Source organism: Thalassophryne amazonica, chromosome 6 (assembly GCF_902500255.1).
Source record: "Thalassophryne amazonica chromosome 6, fThaAma1.1, whole genome shotgun sequence".
In the NCBI taxonomy this organism is placed as follows: Eukaryota; Metazoa; Chordata; class Actinopteri; order Batrachoidiformes; family Batrachoididae; genus Thalassophryne; species Thalassophryne amazonica.
In genome coordinates, this window is record NC_047108.1 from 96135359 (window position 1) to 96151870 (window position 16512).

A 16512-nucleotide genomic window follows, 5' to 3' on the forward strand; every position below is an offset into this window, starting at 1 on the left:
ATTTTAAAAGATTGCCGCACTGGGTGCTTCACACCTCCCCAGCGGTACAACCGCGTCATACTCCAAATTCCTGGGTAGAGCCTTGGACCCAAAACACCTGAAAGATGGATGCTAAAAGGTGGCCGGTCACTAACGTACCTTGACATGTTCTCTCATTGGTCAGCAGCTTGTAGCCTTTTTTGCAGCTACACTCAAAGCTGCCCACTGTGTTTCGGCACACATGGTCACACCCTCCGTTGTTAAGACGGCACTCGTCAATATCTGTGAAAAGAAAAACAGTAAGAATAGTGGACATCTGTAAATGTGAACTCAAGTCAGAGATCTGAAATCTGGACATCCGATGTCCTGGTTGGTGTCCTCAAGGAGCCGAGTGAGGAATCACATCATCTTGGTTTGTGAGAGTCCTGAATCAAGACTGAGACCCAAGTTTTTAATCCTCGGACTCAGCCATCAGTATGTGGAGACGGCAGCAAACAACAGAGATTCATTAAACTCAGCAGTGACACACTATGTCCAGTGTGAGCCTTATAAGTGACCCTCCAAACTACCGTGCATCCAGAAAGTATTCACAGCGCTTCACTTTTCTCACATTTTGTTATGTCACAGCCTGATTCCACAATGGGTAAATTAATGTTTTTGCCAAAAAGTTCTACACAGAATACCCTATAATGGCAATGTGAAAAAAGTTTTTTTTTCCTTTTGATTTGTATATATATATATATATATATATATATATATATATATATATATATATATATATATATATATATATATATATGTATGTATGTATGTGTGTGTGTAAAATATCACATGTACATATGTATTCACAATCTTTGCCATGAAGCTCAAAATTGAGCTCAGGTGCATCCTGTTTCCACTGATCATCCTTAAGATGTTTCTACAGCTTAACTGGAGTCCACCTGGGGTCAATTAAATTGACTGGACATGATTTGGGTAAGACTGAGTACATGTGTGTGAATGAGAGGGAGCCCAGTGGAATAGTACAGTTACAAGGAGTAGAAGTGGTGAAAGTAGATGAGTTTAAATATTTGGGGTCAACTGTTCAAAGTAATGGAGAGTGTGGTAGAGAGGTGAAGAAGAGAGTGCAGGCAGGGTGGAGTGGGTGGAGAAAGGTGGCAGGAGTGATTTGTGACTGAAGAATATCAGCAAGAGTGAAGGGGAAAGTTTACAAAACAGTAGTGAGACCAGCTATGTTGTATGGTTTAGAGACAGTGGCACTAACAAAAAGACAGGAGGCAGAGCTGGAGGTGGCAGAGCTGAAGATGTTGAGATTCTCTTTGGGAGTGACAAGAATGGACAAGATTAGGAATGAACATATCAGAGGGACAGCTCAGGTGGGACGGTTTGGAGACAAAGTCAAGAGAGGCAAGATTGAGATGGTTTGGACATGTGCAGAGGAGGGACCCAGGGTATATAGGGAGAACGATGCTGAGGATGGAGCCACCAGGCAGGAGGAGAAGAGGGAGACCAAAGAGGAGGTTGGTGTGAGAGAGGAAGATACAGAGGACAGGGTGAGATGGAAACGATTGATCTGCTGTGGCGACCCCTAACGGGAACAGCCGAAAGACAAAGAAGAAGAAGAAGTCATGTTGTCATTATGGGGTGTTGTGAGTAGACTTTTAAGGAAAAAAAATTAATTTACTGCATTTTGGAAACAGGCTGTAACATAAAACGTGGAAAGAGTGAAGCGCTGTGAATACTTTCAGGATGCACTGCAAGCGTTCAAGCATGATGAGTCACGATTGTCACACTTACGGTGCTAAAACTAAGGCCCACCTAGGGTCAGCTTGCACAGAATACAACCATATGAAAATAATGACCAGCATTTGCTCCCGATTATGGGGCTCACAAAGCCAAAAACACCCATCAAACGCTACAAACAGATGTACAACACAAGGAAAGCCACTCTCTGAGCACAACTTGTGTCTCCTCCACAATCACAACATATCCTATGCCTTGAGATTTGCAGGACGAGCAGAGGATTAATAAAGTCAGTCAGTGAGTGGGTCTGCAAAATTTCCATCATTAATTCTGTACATGACTGCATATTGAGCTCTGAAAGTTTCCATTCTGAAAGATAAAGGCAGCGGCGGTTCACGCTTGTATGATGGCCTGGACAAAAAGAAAAAAAAAACCCTACAGTGCCCCCCCCCCCCCCATACATCATACATATATTTATTTGTTGTCATTTGTTGTCGAGAGAGAGCGAAACAAAATACCATTCTGCACAAACTTTTTATCTTATGTTTGATATCTAATGTCTGAAAGTTCTATTCTGATGTTTGGACTAAAAACTGTTGTTCTGTGTATGAGTGGTACATATGCATAACAAACAACATAGCAAAAGCCTAACAAACATGACTTGTACTAGTTAACATGAGCCCCTCATTAATATTGTGCATCTGGGAGTGGGGGGGGGTCTTCTGGTACCTCACAATTCAATTCAATTACAATTCAGAGGGCTGTGACTCGATTACAAAACAATTATTGTTGCCTCCTTTTGCAATACAGTATCCCCCCCCCTACCATGAGACTGGTTCCTAGTGAAGTCACCCCACATGCAAACTCACCCCAGGTGAAGTCACCCCAGTGTAGGAGAAGTCACCCCACAGTGTTGTGAGTGAAGTCACCCCACTCCAGCAACACAATATTTCAACTCTGGTAAATTCATTCAGTAGTGTTTATTCACAACACTTAGCACCATAAATTCCCTTAATCCACTTTCAAGACATTATTTTATCCTGGTTTTGGAAAGTACTTGTAATTTGTTCCCTGAAAAACAGCAAAATTTCTTCTAAAACTGTTCCAAGTACATGTTAGGCAGATAAGAAGTCAGTCTACAAAATATAGGATTATATGGGACAGTTGCAAAAATATTGGACAACTGTGTAGATTTGCCAAAATATTATTGAAATATGATATTTAGTAAGAAATGTAATGAAATGGTATGTTCTGAATCAAGGTATTGATGAAATGTATACTGTACGAGGTCTGTCCGTAAAGTATAGGTCCTTTTTATTTTTTTCAAAAACTATATGGATTTCATTCATATGTTTTTACGTCAGACATGCTTGAACCCTCGTGCGCATGCGTGAGTTTTTCCACGCCTGTCGGTGACGTCATTCGCCTGTGAGTACTCCTTGTGGGAGGAGTCGTCCAGCCCCTCGTCGGAATTCCTTTGTCTGAGAAGTTGCTGAGAGACTGGCGCTTTGTTTGATCAAAATTTTTTCTAAACCTGTGAGACACATCGAAGTGGACATGGTTCGAAAAATTAAGCTGGTCTTCAGTGAAAATTTTAACAGCTGATGAGAGATTTTGAGGTGATTCTGTCGCTTTAAGGACTTTTCACGGTGTGAGACGTCGCGCAGCGCTCTCAGGCGGGGGTCATCAGCCTGTTTCAAGCTTAAAACCTCCACATTTCAGGCTCTATTGATCCAGGACGTCGTGAGAGAACAGAGAAGTTTCAGAAGAAGTCGGTTTCAGCATTTTATCCGGATATTCCACTGTTAAAGGAGATTTTTTTAATGAAAGACGTGCGGGCGGATTGCAGCGTCGGCTCGCAGCCGCCGCGACGCTCCGCCACAGGAAAAACACCTCTGTTGGAAGCCTTGAGGACACGTTGGAACATCTCCAGCTGATAAACAATTTCTCATATACTCACTCCACTGAAAGCCATCAAAAGCCAACTGGATTTTACAAATGGTTATCAACACGGAGGTGTTTATCCTGTGCCGCCGCGCCGCGTCGGCTGCGTCCCGACGCACGGACCCGTCCGCACGTCTTTCATTAAAAAAATCTCCTTTAACAGTGGAATATCCGGATAAAATGCTGAAACCGACTTCTTCTGAAACTTCTCTGTTCTCTCACGACGTCCTGGATCAATAGAGCCTGAAATGTGGAGGTTTTAAGCTTGAAACAGGCTGATGACGCTGCCTGAGAGCGCTGCACGACGTCTTGCACCGTGAAAAGTCCTTAAAGCGACAGAATCACCTCAAAATCTCTCATCAGCTGTTAAAATGTTCACTGAAAACCAGCTTAATTTTTCGAACCGTGTCCACTTCGATGTGTCTCACAGGTTTAGAAAAAATTTTGATCAAACAAAGCGCCAGTCTCTCAGCAACTTCTCAGACAAAGGAATTCCGACGAGGGGCTGGACGACTCCTCCCACAAGGAGTGCTCACAGGCGAATGACGTCACCGACAGGCATGGAAAAACTCACGCATGCGCACGAGGGTGCAAGCATGTCTGACGTAAAAACATATGAATGAAATCCATATAGTTTTTGAAAAAAATAAAAAGGACCTATACTTTACGGACAGCCCTCGTATACTCAAGCTAATGATAAAAATAAAATCACAGCTTTCTCTCACCTTCCATGGATAAACAATGGTAGCGTACACAATGAGCAGCTAAACATCACTCTGCTTTCTTGCATGATTGTTGTCCAAAAGACATCAAAAAAACTTCAGCTCAGTGACAGAACACACTGGGGAGAGTTTACCTAAACAAAGTGGGGTGACTTCACTTGGAGTGGGGTGACTTCACCTGGGATGAGCTGGCATGTGGGGTGACTTCACTCGCTACCGTGAGACTACTTGGTACTTTTTAAAGTAAAGTATATGTCACGATCCAAAATGACTGTTGTACATCATCTGTTCAGCAAAGCTTCCTCAGTGGGTGTCTGCCACGTGCGACACCTTCTCGGTCAGCAACAAGTAGAGGTGCCTGCAAGAAATAGACAGTGTCCACTCCCCACACAGCAACATATGGATTGACTTCACAAGCCAATGAATGACCAGTTTATGCAAATAAAAGCCTCTTTTTGTTGCGCGCACTCGTGCTGCCCCCTCAAACTTGCGGCCTGGGCAAGTGACCATATTGCCTATATCAAGATCCACCAATAGCTACAGAGGAGACTTTGTGTGGGACATGTTGGCTTCTACTGACATGCACAAGTTACGTACCATTAAATAAAAGCAGATAATCAAGTTGCTTTGTGATGCCTTGTTGCAAACCACAGGGTCATGGTGACACGAAGGCCACTGCTGCTTTTGGATTTAAAAGAAAACAAAATCATTAACTGTTCATTCACCTTGTCAAAAAGCTCAACTGACCTTTGAGCATGCTGCTGTGCACAACTTTATGTGATTGACTAATCAGTAGTTGCATATTTGGTGAGGCACATGTTTGGCATCACACAGGGCGCTCAGTCTATGAGGTCGAGAGACATCTGGAAAGAATGTATGGACTCATGAGGTCATTGGACAGAGGTTTGGAGCTGCTCTTATGTTTGCTGGGTGATGAAAGTCCAAGTCATCACAGTTCTTGTGCTTTATGGCTTGCTGCAAAGTTCTAACAACTGGATTCCATCCAGTAATCTACAACCACGACTAGATATCTTTTGGTATGAGATCCTTTGGAGAAATCTTGGCTGCAGCTGGCATGACTTTTCAAAGAAGAGCTTACTTAAGGGAACAAGAATGAGAACTATTACAAGAATTGTGAGGGTGCATCAACTGTGACACTATGACCATACGGTGCATTTTCCTGGGTGTGATCCAGCACACAAGTGCCTCAGTCCTGAGGACTCCAGGGACTGGAAAAGGCCAAGGGACTGCTGATGCACCACCTGATACCATACCAGGGAGATGACATTCTGAATGGAGTGTAGATCTGCATGGGTGGTCACCACTTGAGACCCAAACCAATTTGGTAACAGTATTTGGTACTAGGTCTGTTTGGGGATCTTTGGGTACTGCTGGAATGACTTTATGCCAAACAACAGGTTATCTGGGGAAATTTAAATGAGGAGTATCGCTTGCATTGTGAGGGAGTGAAATAACATACATTAGTGTTCAGAATAATAGTAGTGCTATGTGACTAAAAAGATTAATCCAGGTTTTGAGTATATTTCTTATTGTTACATGGGAAACAAGGTACCAGTAGATTCAGTAGATTCTCACAAATCCAACAAGACCAAGCATCCGTGATATGCACACTCTTAAGGCTATGAAATTGGGCTATTAGTAAAAAAAAAAAGTAGAAAAGGGGATGTTCACAATAATAGTAGCATCTGCTGTTGACGCTACAAACTCAAAACTATCATGCTCAAACTGCTTTTTTAGCAATCCTGTGAATCACTAAACTAGTATTTAGTTGCATAACCACAGTTTTTCATGATTTCTTCACATCTGCGAGGCATTAATTTTGTTGGTTTGGAACCAAGATTTTGCCTATTTAGTAGTGTGCTTGGGGTCATTGTCTTGTTGAAACACCCATTTCAAGGGCATGTCCTCTTCAGCATAAGGCAACATGACCTCTTCAAGTATTTTGACATATCCAAACTGATCCATGATACCTGGTATGCAATATATAGGCCCAACACCATAGTAGGAGAAACATGCCCATATCATGATGCTTGCACCACCATGCTTCACTGTCTTCACTGTGAACTGTGACTTGAATTCAGAGTTTGGGGGTCATCTCAAAAACTGCCTGTGGCCCGTGGACCCAAAAAGAACAATTTTACTCTCATCAGTCCACAATATATTCCTCCATTTCTCTTTAGGCCAGTTGATGTGTTCTTTGGCAAATTGTAACCTCTTCTGCACATGTCTTTTATTTAACAGAGGGACTTTGCGGGGATTCTTGCAAATAAATTAGCTTCACACAGGCGTCTTCTAACTGTGACAGCACTTACAGGTAACTCCAGACTGTCTTTGATCATCCTGGAGCTGATCAATGGGTGAGCCTTTGCCATTCTGGTTATTCTTCTATCCATTTTGATGGTTGTTTTCTGTTTTCTTCCACGTGTCTCTGTTTTTTTGTGCATTTTAAAGCATTGGAGATCATTGCAGATGAACAGCCTATAATTTTTTGCACCTGCGTATAAGTTTTCCCCTCTCCAATCACCTTTTTAATCAAACTACGCTGTTCTTCTGAACAATGTCTTGAACGTCCCATTTTCCTCAGGCTTTCAAAGAGAAAAGCATGTTCAACAGGTGCTGGCTTCATCCTGAAATAGGGGACACCTGATTCACACCTGTTTGTTCCACAAAATTGACGAACTCACCGACTGAATGCCACACTACTATTATTGTGAACACCCCCTTTTCTTCTTTTTTTTTTTACTAACAGCCCAATTTCATAGCCTTAAGAGTGTGCATATCATGAATGCTTGGTCTTGTTGGATTTGTGAGAATCAACTGAATCTACTGGTACCTTGTTTCCCATGTAACAATAAGAAATATACTCAAAACCTGGATTAATCTTTTTAGTCACATAGCACTACTATTATTCTGAACACTACTGTACTGACCATGTGGTAAGTTTCTCTGGGCATGATTCGGCACACAGGTGCCTCAGTGGCTGGAAAAGGCCAAAGGCAAACCCACGTTCCACTGTGCTACTTTCAAAGTAATGAGGACGAATCGGCTGTCTGCCTGGGTGGTTACCACCCAGGACCAGTGTGTGGTGGATGTGGCGAGGCATGGCACCAGTGCATGCTCCAAAACTTGATTTGACTTGTGGATATGAAACACAGCGTACCAGCACAAGCACCCAAACTTAAGTGATTCCACAGCGGTCAGTGCAGAAGTATCCAAACTGGAACCATAACATGTCTGGCGACAGTGGCATGAATGTATAACTGAAAATAAGCATTTTTAGCAGCCCTCAGAAAAGGTAAAATCTCTCTGTGTGGTTGCAGCCGTACGCAGCTCTAATACAGCCACGGCAACAAGGCGCCGTCTCTTCCAAAACATCCATCTCCTTCTGATTATGCTGCTCACTTATTTCTTCAGCCAATATCCAATCAAGATTTCATTCCTGCTTTGAAGATGTGCTGCTTTAGCAACTTTGGCGATGTTTCTGATGAATTCTGAATAGTCACAAATGAGGCATCTGTCTCCTGAGGGAATATTCATTGTCTGGTTAAAATAAATACAACAGAAATTAAATAAAATATTCCCTCTGTATTCCATATTTGTCTCCATTCCCATGTCTGCTTTTGTCAGCCTGTCCTCACTGTCTCCTCCTATAAATGTAGACATTTTAATCAAATTCTCACTTTTATGCTATACATATATATATATATATATATATATATATATAGTCAAACAAAAACAATCCAGGTTGCTGCAGTGCACCAATGGCTTGAAATATGTTGGTGTTCTGCCAACACCCACAAAGAAAGACGATGGTAATGCAGTGGGAGTACTGTCAAGAAAATTGGTGGCATGACAAAAGGAAGAAAGCGAGATTGGTGGTGCAGACACAGTCGCAGCACTCGTGGCTGCAAAACAACAACAACAATGCAGTCTATCAAACGAAAATCCAAATAACTGACAATATCAGAGTCTCCAAAGTAAAGTTAATTCCACTGAGCTCCAGCCAGACTGCCTGGCCACGTGATAAGTGCAGGACTAATGCGATGACAGTTGGACAGGAGCAATTTTAATGTTGCCGGGAAAAGTGGGAGATGTTTTACCTTTGCAGGTCTTGCGGTCCGGCTGCAGAGTGAAGCCAACAGGACAGCTACAGCGGACTCCTGTCACCGAGTCGTGACATGTGCTATCGCAGCCGCCATTGTTCACCGCACAGGTCTCTGCAGGGAAACAAATGCTCACATTTAGATGACCTCAGTGAAAAAAGAAGGAAAAAAAACATCCTAGATGCTGCTTGTGCCAACATATTTCATCGTATTACAACAGTATACATACGTACGTTATACTAGAAAAAAACAATCAGAAGGCAGTACAGTGAGCTTCCAGGAATTCAGGATAGATAGGAGTGAAAAAGAAGTTGAGAATCTTGAAAGGAGAGACGTGAGGATGAGAATAATGAGGGGTAGCAGTTGTTAGGACATGTTACAGCTTGCAGCCAAACAGGGTTTCTCACTGATCACGGTCTGAAAGTTTGCTTCTCTTTGGGAAAAGAGCGCCACAATTTGAGGTGGGCGATATGACCTAAAAATAATATCACAGTATTTTTCATTTTTTAAATCAAATCAAATCAATTTTATTTATATAGCGCCAAATCACAACGAACAGTTGCCCCAAGGCGCCTTATATTGTAAGGCAAAAGCCATACAATAATTACAGAAAAACCCCAACGGTCAAAACGACCCCCTGTGAGCAAGCACTTGGCAACAGTGGGAAGGAAAAACTCCCTTTTAACAGGAAGAAACCTCCAGCAGAACCAGGCTCAGGGAGGGGCAGTCTTCTGCTGGGACTGGTTGGGGCTGAGGGAGAGAACCAGGAAAAAGACATGCTGTGGAGGGGAGCAGAGATCAATCACTAATGATTAAATGCAGAGTGGTGCATACAGAGCAAAAAGAGAAGGAAACACTCAGTGCATCAGCAGTCTAAGTCTATAGCAGCATAACTAAGGGATGGTTCAGGGTCACCTGATCCAGCCCTAACTATAAGCTTTAGCAAAAAGGAAAGTTTTAAGCCTAATTTTAAAAGTAGAGAGGGTGTCTGTCTCCCTGATCTGAATTGGGAGCTGGTTCCACAGGAGAGGAGCCTGAAAGCTGAAGGCTCTGCCTCCCATTCTACTCTTACAAACCCTAGGAACTACAAGTAAGCCTGCAGTCTGAGAGCGAAGCGCTCTATTGGGGTGATATGGTACTATGAGGTCCCTAAGATAAGATGGGACCTGATTATTCAAAACCTTATAAGTAAGAGTAAGAATTTTAAATTCTATTCTAGAATTAACAGGAAGCCAATGAAGAGAGGCCAATATGGGTGAGATATGCTCTCTCCTTCTAGTCCCTGTCAGTACTCTAGCTGCAGCATTTTGAATTAACTGAAGGCTTTTCAGGGATCTTTTAGGACAACCTGATAATAATGAATTACAATAGTCCAGCCTAGAGGAAATAAATGCATGAATTAGTTTTTCAGCATCACTCTGAGACAAGACCTTTCTAATTTTAGAGATATTGCGCAAATGCAAAAAAGCAGTCCTACATATTTGTTTAATATGCGCACTGAATGACATATCCTGATCAAAAATGACTCCAAGATTTCTCACAGTATTACTAGAGGTCAGGGTAATGCCATCCAGAGTAAGGATCTGGTTAGACACCATGTTTCTAAGATTTGTGGGGCCAAGTACAATAACTTCAGTTTTATCTGAGTTTAAAAGCAGGAAATTAGAGGTCATCCATGTCTTTATGTCTGTAAGACAATCCTGCAGTTTAGCTAATTGGTGTGTGTCCTCTGGCTTCATGGATAGGTAAAGCTGGGTATCTGTGTAACAATGAAAATTTAAGCAATGCCGTCTAATAATACTACCTAAGGGAAACGTATAAAGTGAATAAAATTGGTCCTAGCACAGAACCTTGTGGAACTCCATAATTAACCTTAGTCTGTGAAGAAGATTCCCCATTTACATGAACAAATTGTAATCTATTAGATAAATATGATTCAAACCACCTCAGCGCAGTGCCTTTAATACCTATGGCATGCTCTAATCTGTAATAAAATTTTATGGTCAACAGTATCAAAAGCAGCACTGAGGTCTAACAACAAGCACAGAGATGAGTCCACTGTCTGAGGCCATAAGAAGATCATTTGTAACCTTCACTAATGCTGTTTCTGTACTATGATGAATTCTAAACCCTGACTGAAACTCTTCAAATAGACCATTCCTCTGTAGATGATCAGTTAGCTGTTTTAAAACTACCCTTTCAAGAATTTTTGAGAGAAAAGGAAGGTTGGACATGTGCAGAAGAGGTTACAATTTGCCAAAAAACACATCAACTGGCCTAAAGAGAAATGGAGGAATATTTTGTGGACTGATGAGAGTAAAATTGTTCTTTTTGGGTCCAAGGGCCGCAGACAGTTTGTGAGACCACCCCCAAACTTTGAATTCAAGTCACAGTTCACAGTGAAGACAGTGAAGCATGGTGGTGCAAGCATCATGATATGGGCATGTTTCTCCTACTATGGTGTTGGACCTATATATCGCATACCAGATATCATGGATCAGTTTAGATATGTCAAAATACTTGAAGAGGTCATGTTGCCTTATGCTGAAGAGGACATGCCCTTGAAATGGGTGTTTCAACAAGACAGTGACCCTAAGCACACTAGTAAACGAGCAAAATCTTGGTTCCAAACCAACAAAATTAATGCCTCGCAGATGTGAAGAAATCATGAAAAACTGTGGTTATACAACTAAATACTAGTTTAGTGATTCACAGGATTGCTAAAAAAAGCAGTTTGAACATAACAGTTTTGAGTTTGTAGCGTCAACAGCAGATGCTACTATTATTATGAACACCCCCTTTTCTACTTTTTTTTTTTTTTACTAATAGCCAAATTTCATAGCCTTAAGAGTGTGCATATCATGAATGCTTGGTCTTGTTGGATTTGTGAGAAACTACTGAATCTACTGGTACCTTGTTTCCCATGTAACAGTAAGAAATATACTCAAAACCTGGATTAATCTTTTTAGTCACATAGCACTACTATTATTCTGAACACTACTGTAAGGGAGGAAGGTCAGTCAAGACAGAACAGCTGGAATCTCATCTCAACACAATGACAAACTTCATTTCAGGCAACACTACAGGTTACATCTGTTTGCACATGAGACACCGGTTTGCGCCGTAATGGAACTTGGCAGCTTTACAAATGCTCTCAAACGCTTTAGCGCAAATACAAAACAGACTCTTTGCAAACCAGAACATTCTGGTTATCTTGCTGTAGCACTTCTCGGTGGACCTGGCAAGAGTTTGCACAGTTGCACTAGCGAGAGACTTCACAATGACGGACTAGATAGCAGCTCGCAAGTGGCGCTGCAGAGGGAATGCAGCTGCACTAGTTGTTTTTATGGAGTGAGGATCCCTTTGGGGAAACAGCTAATCCTCTTCACTTAAATCTAAAACTGTAGCGCCTGCAGCAGCCATTATGAAACACAACTAAAGACTTTCTCTCAAATAAAACTCAGCTGCACACTCAAATTATGTTTCAAAACATAACAGGTGCTTACAAGTGATGTAATCTGAAGTAATAAAGCCGTTTTATAGACGGCGGTTTAAGAGACTGTGGTGGCTGTTGATGCTGAAGGCAAAATATTGGGACAGAATATCTTGTTCAACAAGACAATTGACAAATGAAGGCACAAACCATGAGCCTCATCTTGATGAGCTATGGCACACTGTCTAAAGCAGATAGCGTAAGTGCATTTAGGCCTTTAGCCATTTACTTTACACATAATGTGAGCACAAAGTAAGGTGCAGGATGTGTAAAGCCTGCATTTATTCAATTAATGAGTCATAATATGAACTAATAAATGACAGCGTTGCCTGTTATTGCCTATAAGAGATGTGCAACAGCAACTGATGCATTGCTTTTTATACCTCGGTATCAGGCTGACTACCAATTAAACTAAGCAGTGGTATGGAAGCATGCACAGATGTCAAGGATGGGTTAATTATTGTGCACTGTGTATATTTACAATATTGTGGGAATGACTTTGTATTAAAAAATGAGGTGGGCTTCATAGATAATTGGCAAAGCTTCTGGAGAAAACCTGGTCTTGTTAGGAGAGACGGCATCCATCCCACTTTGGATGGAGCAGCTCTCATTTCTAGAAATCTGGCCAATTTTCTTAAATCCTCCAAACTGTGACTATCCAGGGTTGGGACCAGGAAGCAGAGTTGTAGTCTTACACACCTCTCTGCAGCTTCTCTCCCCCTGCCATCCCCTCATTACCCCATCCCTGTAGAGACGGTGCCTGCTCCCACACCACCAATAACCAGCAAAAATGTATTTAAGCATAAAAATTCAAAAAGAAAAAATAATATAGCACCTTCAACTGCACCACAGACTAAAACAGTTAAATGTGGTCTATTAAACATTAGGTTTCTCTCTTCTAAGTCCCTGTTAGTAAATGATATAATAATTGATCAACATATTGATTTACTCTGCCTTACAGAAACCTGGTTACAGCAGGATGAATATGTTAGTTTAAATGAGTCAACACCCCCGAGTCACACTAACTGCCAGAACGCTCGTAGCACGGGCCGAGGCTTAGCAACAATCTTCCATTCCAGCTTATTAATTAATCAGAAACCCAGACAGAGCTTTAATTCATTGAAAGCTTGACTCTTAGTCTTGTCCATCCAAATTGGAAGTCCCAAAAGCCAGTTTTATTTGTTATTATCTATCGTCCACCTGGTCTGTGAGTTTCTCTGTGAATTTTCAGACCTTTTGTCTGACTTAGTGCTTAGCTCAGGTAAGATAATTATAGTGGCCGATTTTAACATCCACACAGATGCTGAGAATGACAGCCTCAACACTGCATTTGATCTATTATTAGACTCAATTGGCTTTGCTCAAAATGTAAATGAGTCCACCCACCACTTTAATCATATCTTAGATCTTGTTCTGACTTATGGTATGGAAATTGAAGACTTAACAGTATTCCCTGAAAACTCCCTTCTGTCTGATCATTTCTTAATAACATTTACATTTACTCTGATGGACTACCCAGCAGTGGGGAATAAGTTTCATTACACTAGAAGTCTTTCAGAAAGCGCTGTAACTAGGTTTAAGGATATGATTCCTTCTTTATGTTCTCTAATGCCATATACCAACACAGTGCAGAGTAGCTACCTAAACTCTGTGAGTGAGATACAGTATCTCGTCAATAGTTTTACATCATCACTGAAGACAACTTTGGATGCTGTAGCTCTCTGAAAAAGAGAGCCTTAAATCAGAAGTGCCTGACTCTGTGGTATAACTCACAAACTCGCAGCTTAAAGCAGATAACCTGTAAGTTGGAGAGGAAATGGCATCTCACTAATTTAGAAGATCTTCACTTAGCCTGGAAAAAGAGTCTGTTGCTCTATAAAAAAAGCCCTCCGTAAAGCTAGGACATCTTACTACTCATCACTAATTGAAGAAAATAAGAACAACCCCAGGTTTCTTTTCAGCACTGTAGCCAGGCTGACAAAGAGTCAGAGCTCTATTGAGCCGAGTATTCATTTAACTTTAACTAGTAATGACTTCATGACTTTCTTTGCTAATAAAATTTTAACTATTAGAGAAAAAATTACTCATAACCATCCCAAAGACATATCGTTATCTTTGGCTGCTTTCAGTGATGCCGGTATTTGGTTAGACTCTTTCTCTCTGATTGTTCTGTCTGAGTTATTTTCATTAGTTACTTCCTCCAAACCATCAACATGTCTATTAGACCCCATTCCTACCAGGCTGCTCAAGGAAGCCCTACCATTAATTAATGCTTCGATCTTAAATATGATCAATCTATCTTTATTAGTTGGCTATGTACCACAGGCTTTTAAGGTGGCAGTAATTCAACCATTACTTAAAAAGCCATCACTTGACCCAGCTATCTTAGCTAATTATAGGCCAATCTCCAACCTTCCTTTTCTCTCAAAAATTCTTGAAAGGGTAGTTGTAAAACAGCTAACTGATCATCTGCAGAGGAATGGTCTATTTGAAGAGTTTCAGTCAGGTTTTAGAATTCATCATAGTACAGAAACAGCATTAGTGAAGGTTACAAATGATCTTCTTATGGCCTCAGACAGTGGACTCATCTCTGTGCTTGTTCTGTTAGACCTCAGTGCTGCTTTTTAAAGGCACTGCGCTGCGGTGGTTTGAATCATATTTATCTAATAGATTACAATTTGTTCATGTAAATGGGGAATCTTCTTCACAGACTAAGGTTAATTATGGAGTTCCACAAGGTTCTGTGCTAGGACCAATTTTATTCACTTTATACATGTTTCCCTTAGGCAGTATTATTAGACAGCATTGCTTAAATTTTCATTGTTACGCAGATGATACCCAGCTTTATCTATCCATGAAGCCAGAGGACACACACCAATTAGCTAAACTGCAGGATTGTCTTACAGACATAAAGACATGGATGACCTCTAATTTCCTGCTTTTAAACTCAGATAAAACTGAAGTTATTGTACTTGGCCCCACAAATCTTAGAAACATGGCGTCTAACCAGATCCTTACTCTGGATGGCATTACCCTGACCTCTAGTAATACTGTGAGAAATCTTGGAGTCATTTTTGATCAGGATATGTCATTCAATGCGCATATTAAACAAATATGTAGGACTGCTTTTTTGCATTTGCGCAATATCTCTAAAATTAGAAAGGTCTTGTCTCAGAGTGATGCTGAAAAACTAATTCATCAAACTAATTAATCAGGTCCCATCTTATCTTAGGGACCTCATAGTACCATATCACCCCAATAGAGCACTTCGCTCTCAGACTGCAGGCTTAGTTGTAGTTCCTAGGGTTTGTAAGAGTAGAATGGGAGGCAGAGCCTTCAGCTTTCAGGCTCCTCTCCTCTGGAACCAGCTCCCAATTCGGATCAGGGAGACAGACACCCTCTCTACTTTTAAGATTAGGCTTAAAACTTTCCTTTTTGCTAAAGCTTATAGTTAGGGCTGGATCAGGTGACCCTGAACCATCCCTTAGTTATGCTGCTATAGACTTAGACTGCTGGGGGGTTCCCATGATGCACTGAGTGTTTCTTTCTCTTTTTTCTCTGTATGCACCACTCTGCATTTAATCATTAGTGATTGATCTCTGCTCCCCTCCACAGCATGTCTTTTTCCTGGTTCTCTCCCTCAGCCCCAACCAGTCCCAGCAGAAGTGCTTGCTCACAGGGGGTCGTTTTGACCGTTGGGGTTTTTCCGTAATTATTGTATGGCCTTGCCTTGCAATATAGAGCGCCTTGGGGCAACTGTTTGTTGTGATTTGGTGCTATATAAATAAAATTGATTTGATTTGATTTAAAAGACAAGTTACTTAAACTTACTAAGATGGTCATGAGGTATCATTTGCATTGTGAGGGAACCTCAGCTACGACATTGTGGCCTTGTAGTGGATTTCTCTGTGCATAATCCAGCAAGCAGGTGCCTCTGTGATAAGGACTCCAGCAAATGGAGTTGGCCACAAGGACACCTATGTTCCACCAAGTGTTTCTGCCAGCACCAAAGAATTTTTTAGAAAAGCGCAATCTCAAATAGGGAACTAAATCCCCCCATTATATACATCTTGTCAGTCCTTGTCCATGTATGTCTTGTTCCGGTAGCTCATTTCCCATAAATGTGTCCTGATTCCTCAACAACTGACACAGAACTTGTCAATCCGGGCAAAATCCGAGTCGGTATGGCTTTATTTATATGTCTCTCGCTCATGTTTTGAAGTAGGCTGGGGGGGGGGGGGTAACAATGGAGGGGGGGTGTTGGGGTCCACCGCCTGGAGACCCTTACAGGATGTATGTCCTCGATTGGTTGTTCCATGGACAGTAATTCTACCACTACACTATCCAGTTGCTTTAAGAAGGAGCATGGAAAAAAAATCAAGAAGCACCAAGGGCTGAAGGACCTACTGGAGCAGTGTGTAGGTAAAGTCCAAAGTCATTTCAGTGGAAAGAGGAACGTGAGGAGCTTTAATCCCCAGAAGAGGGGCTCCAGCATATTCTATGCACA

At 41.5% G+C, this 16512-nt stretch overlaps 1 protein-coding gene across 2 annotated transcripts in view; it reads right to left on the reverse strand.

The window, feature by feature from the left end:
- Positions 1-16512, reverse strand: part of scube3 (signal peptide, CUB domain, EGF-like 3) — a 316073-nt gene that overhangs the window by 52474 nt on the left and 247087 nt on the right. For both annotated transcript variants that reach the window (XM_034172863.1, XM_034172864.1), the window contains 2 exons: positions 8510-8626; positions 139-261 (listed from right to left, as the gene is read on the reverse strand). In XM_034172863.1, the coding sequence (XP_034028754.1) occupies positions 139-261; positions 8510-8626 (240 nt within the window). The remainder of the gene's footprint in view (positions 1-138; positions 262-8509; positions 8627-16512) is intronic.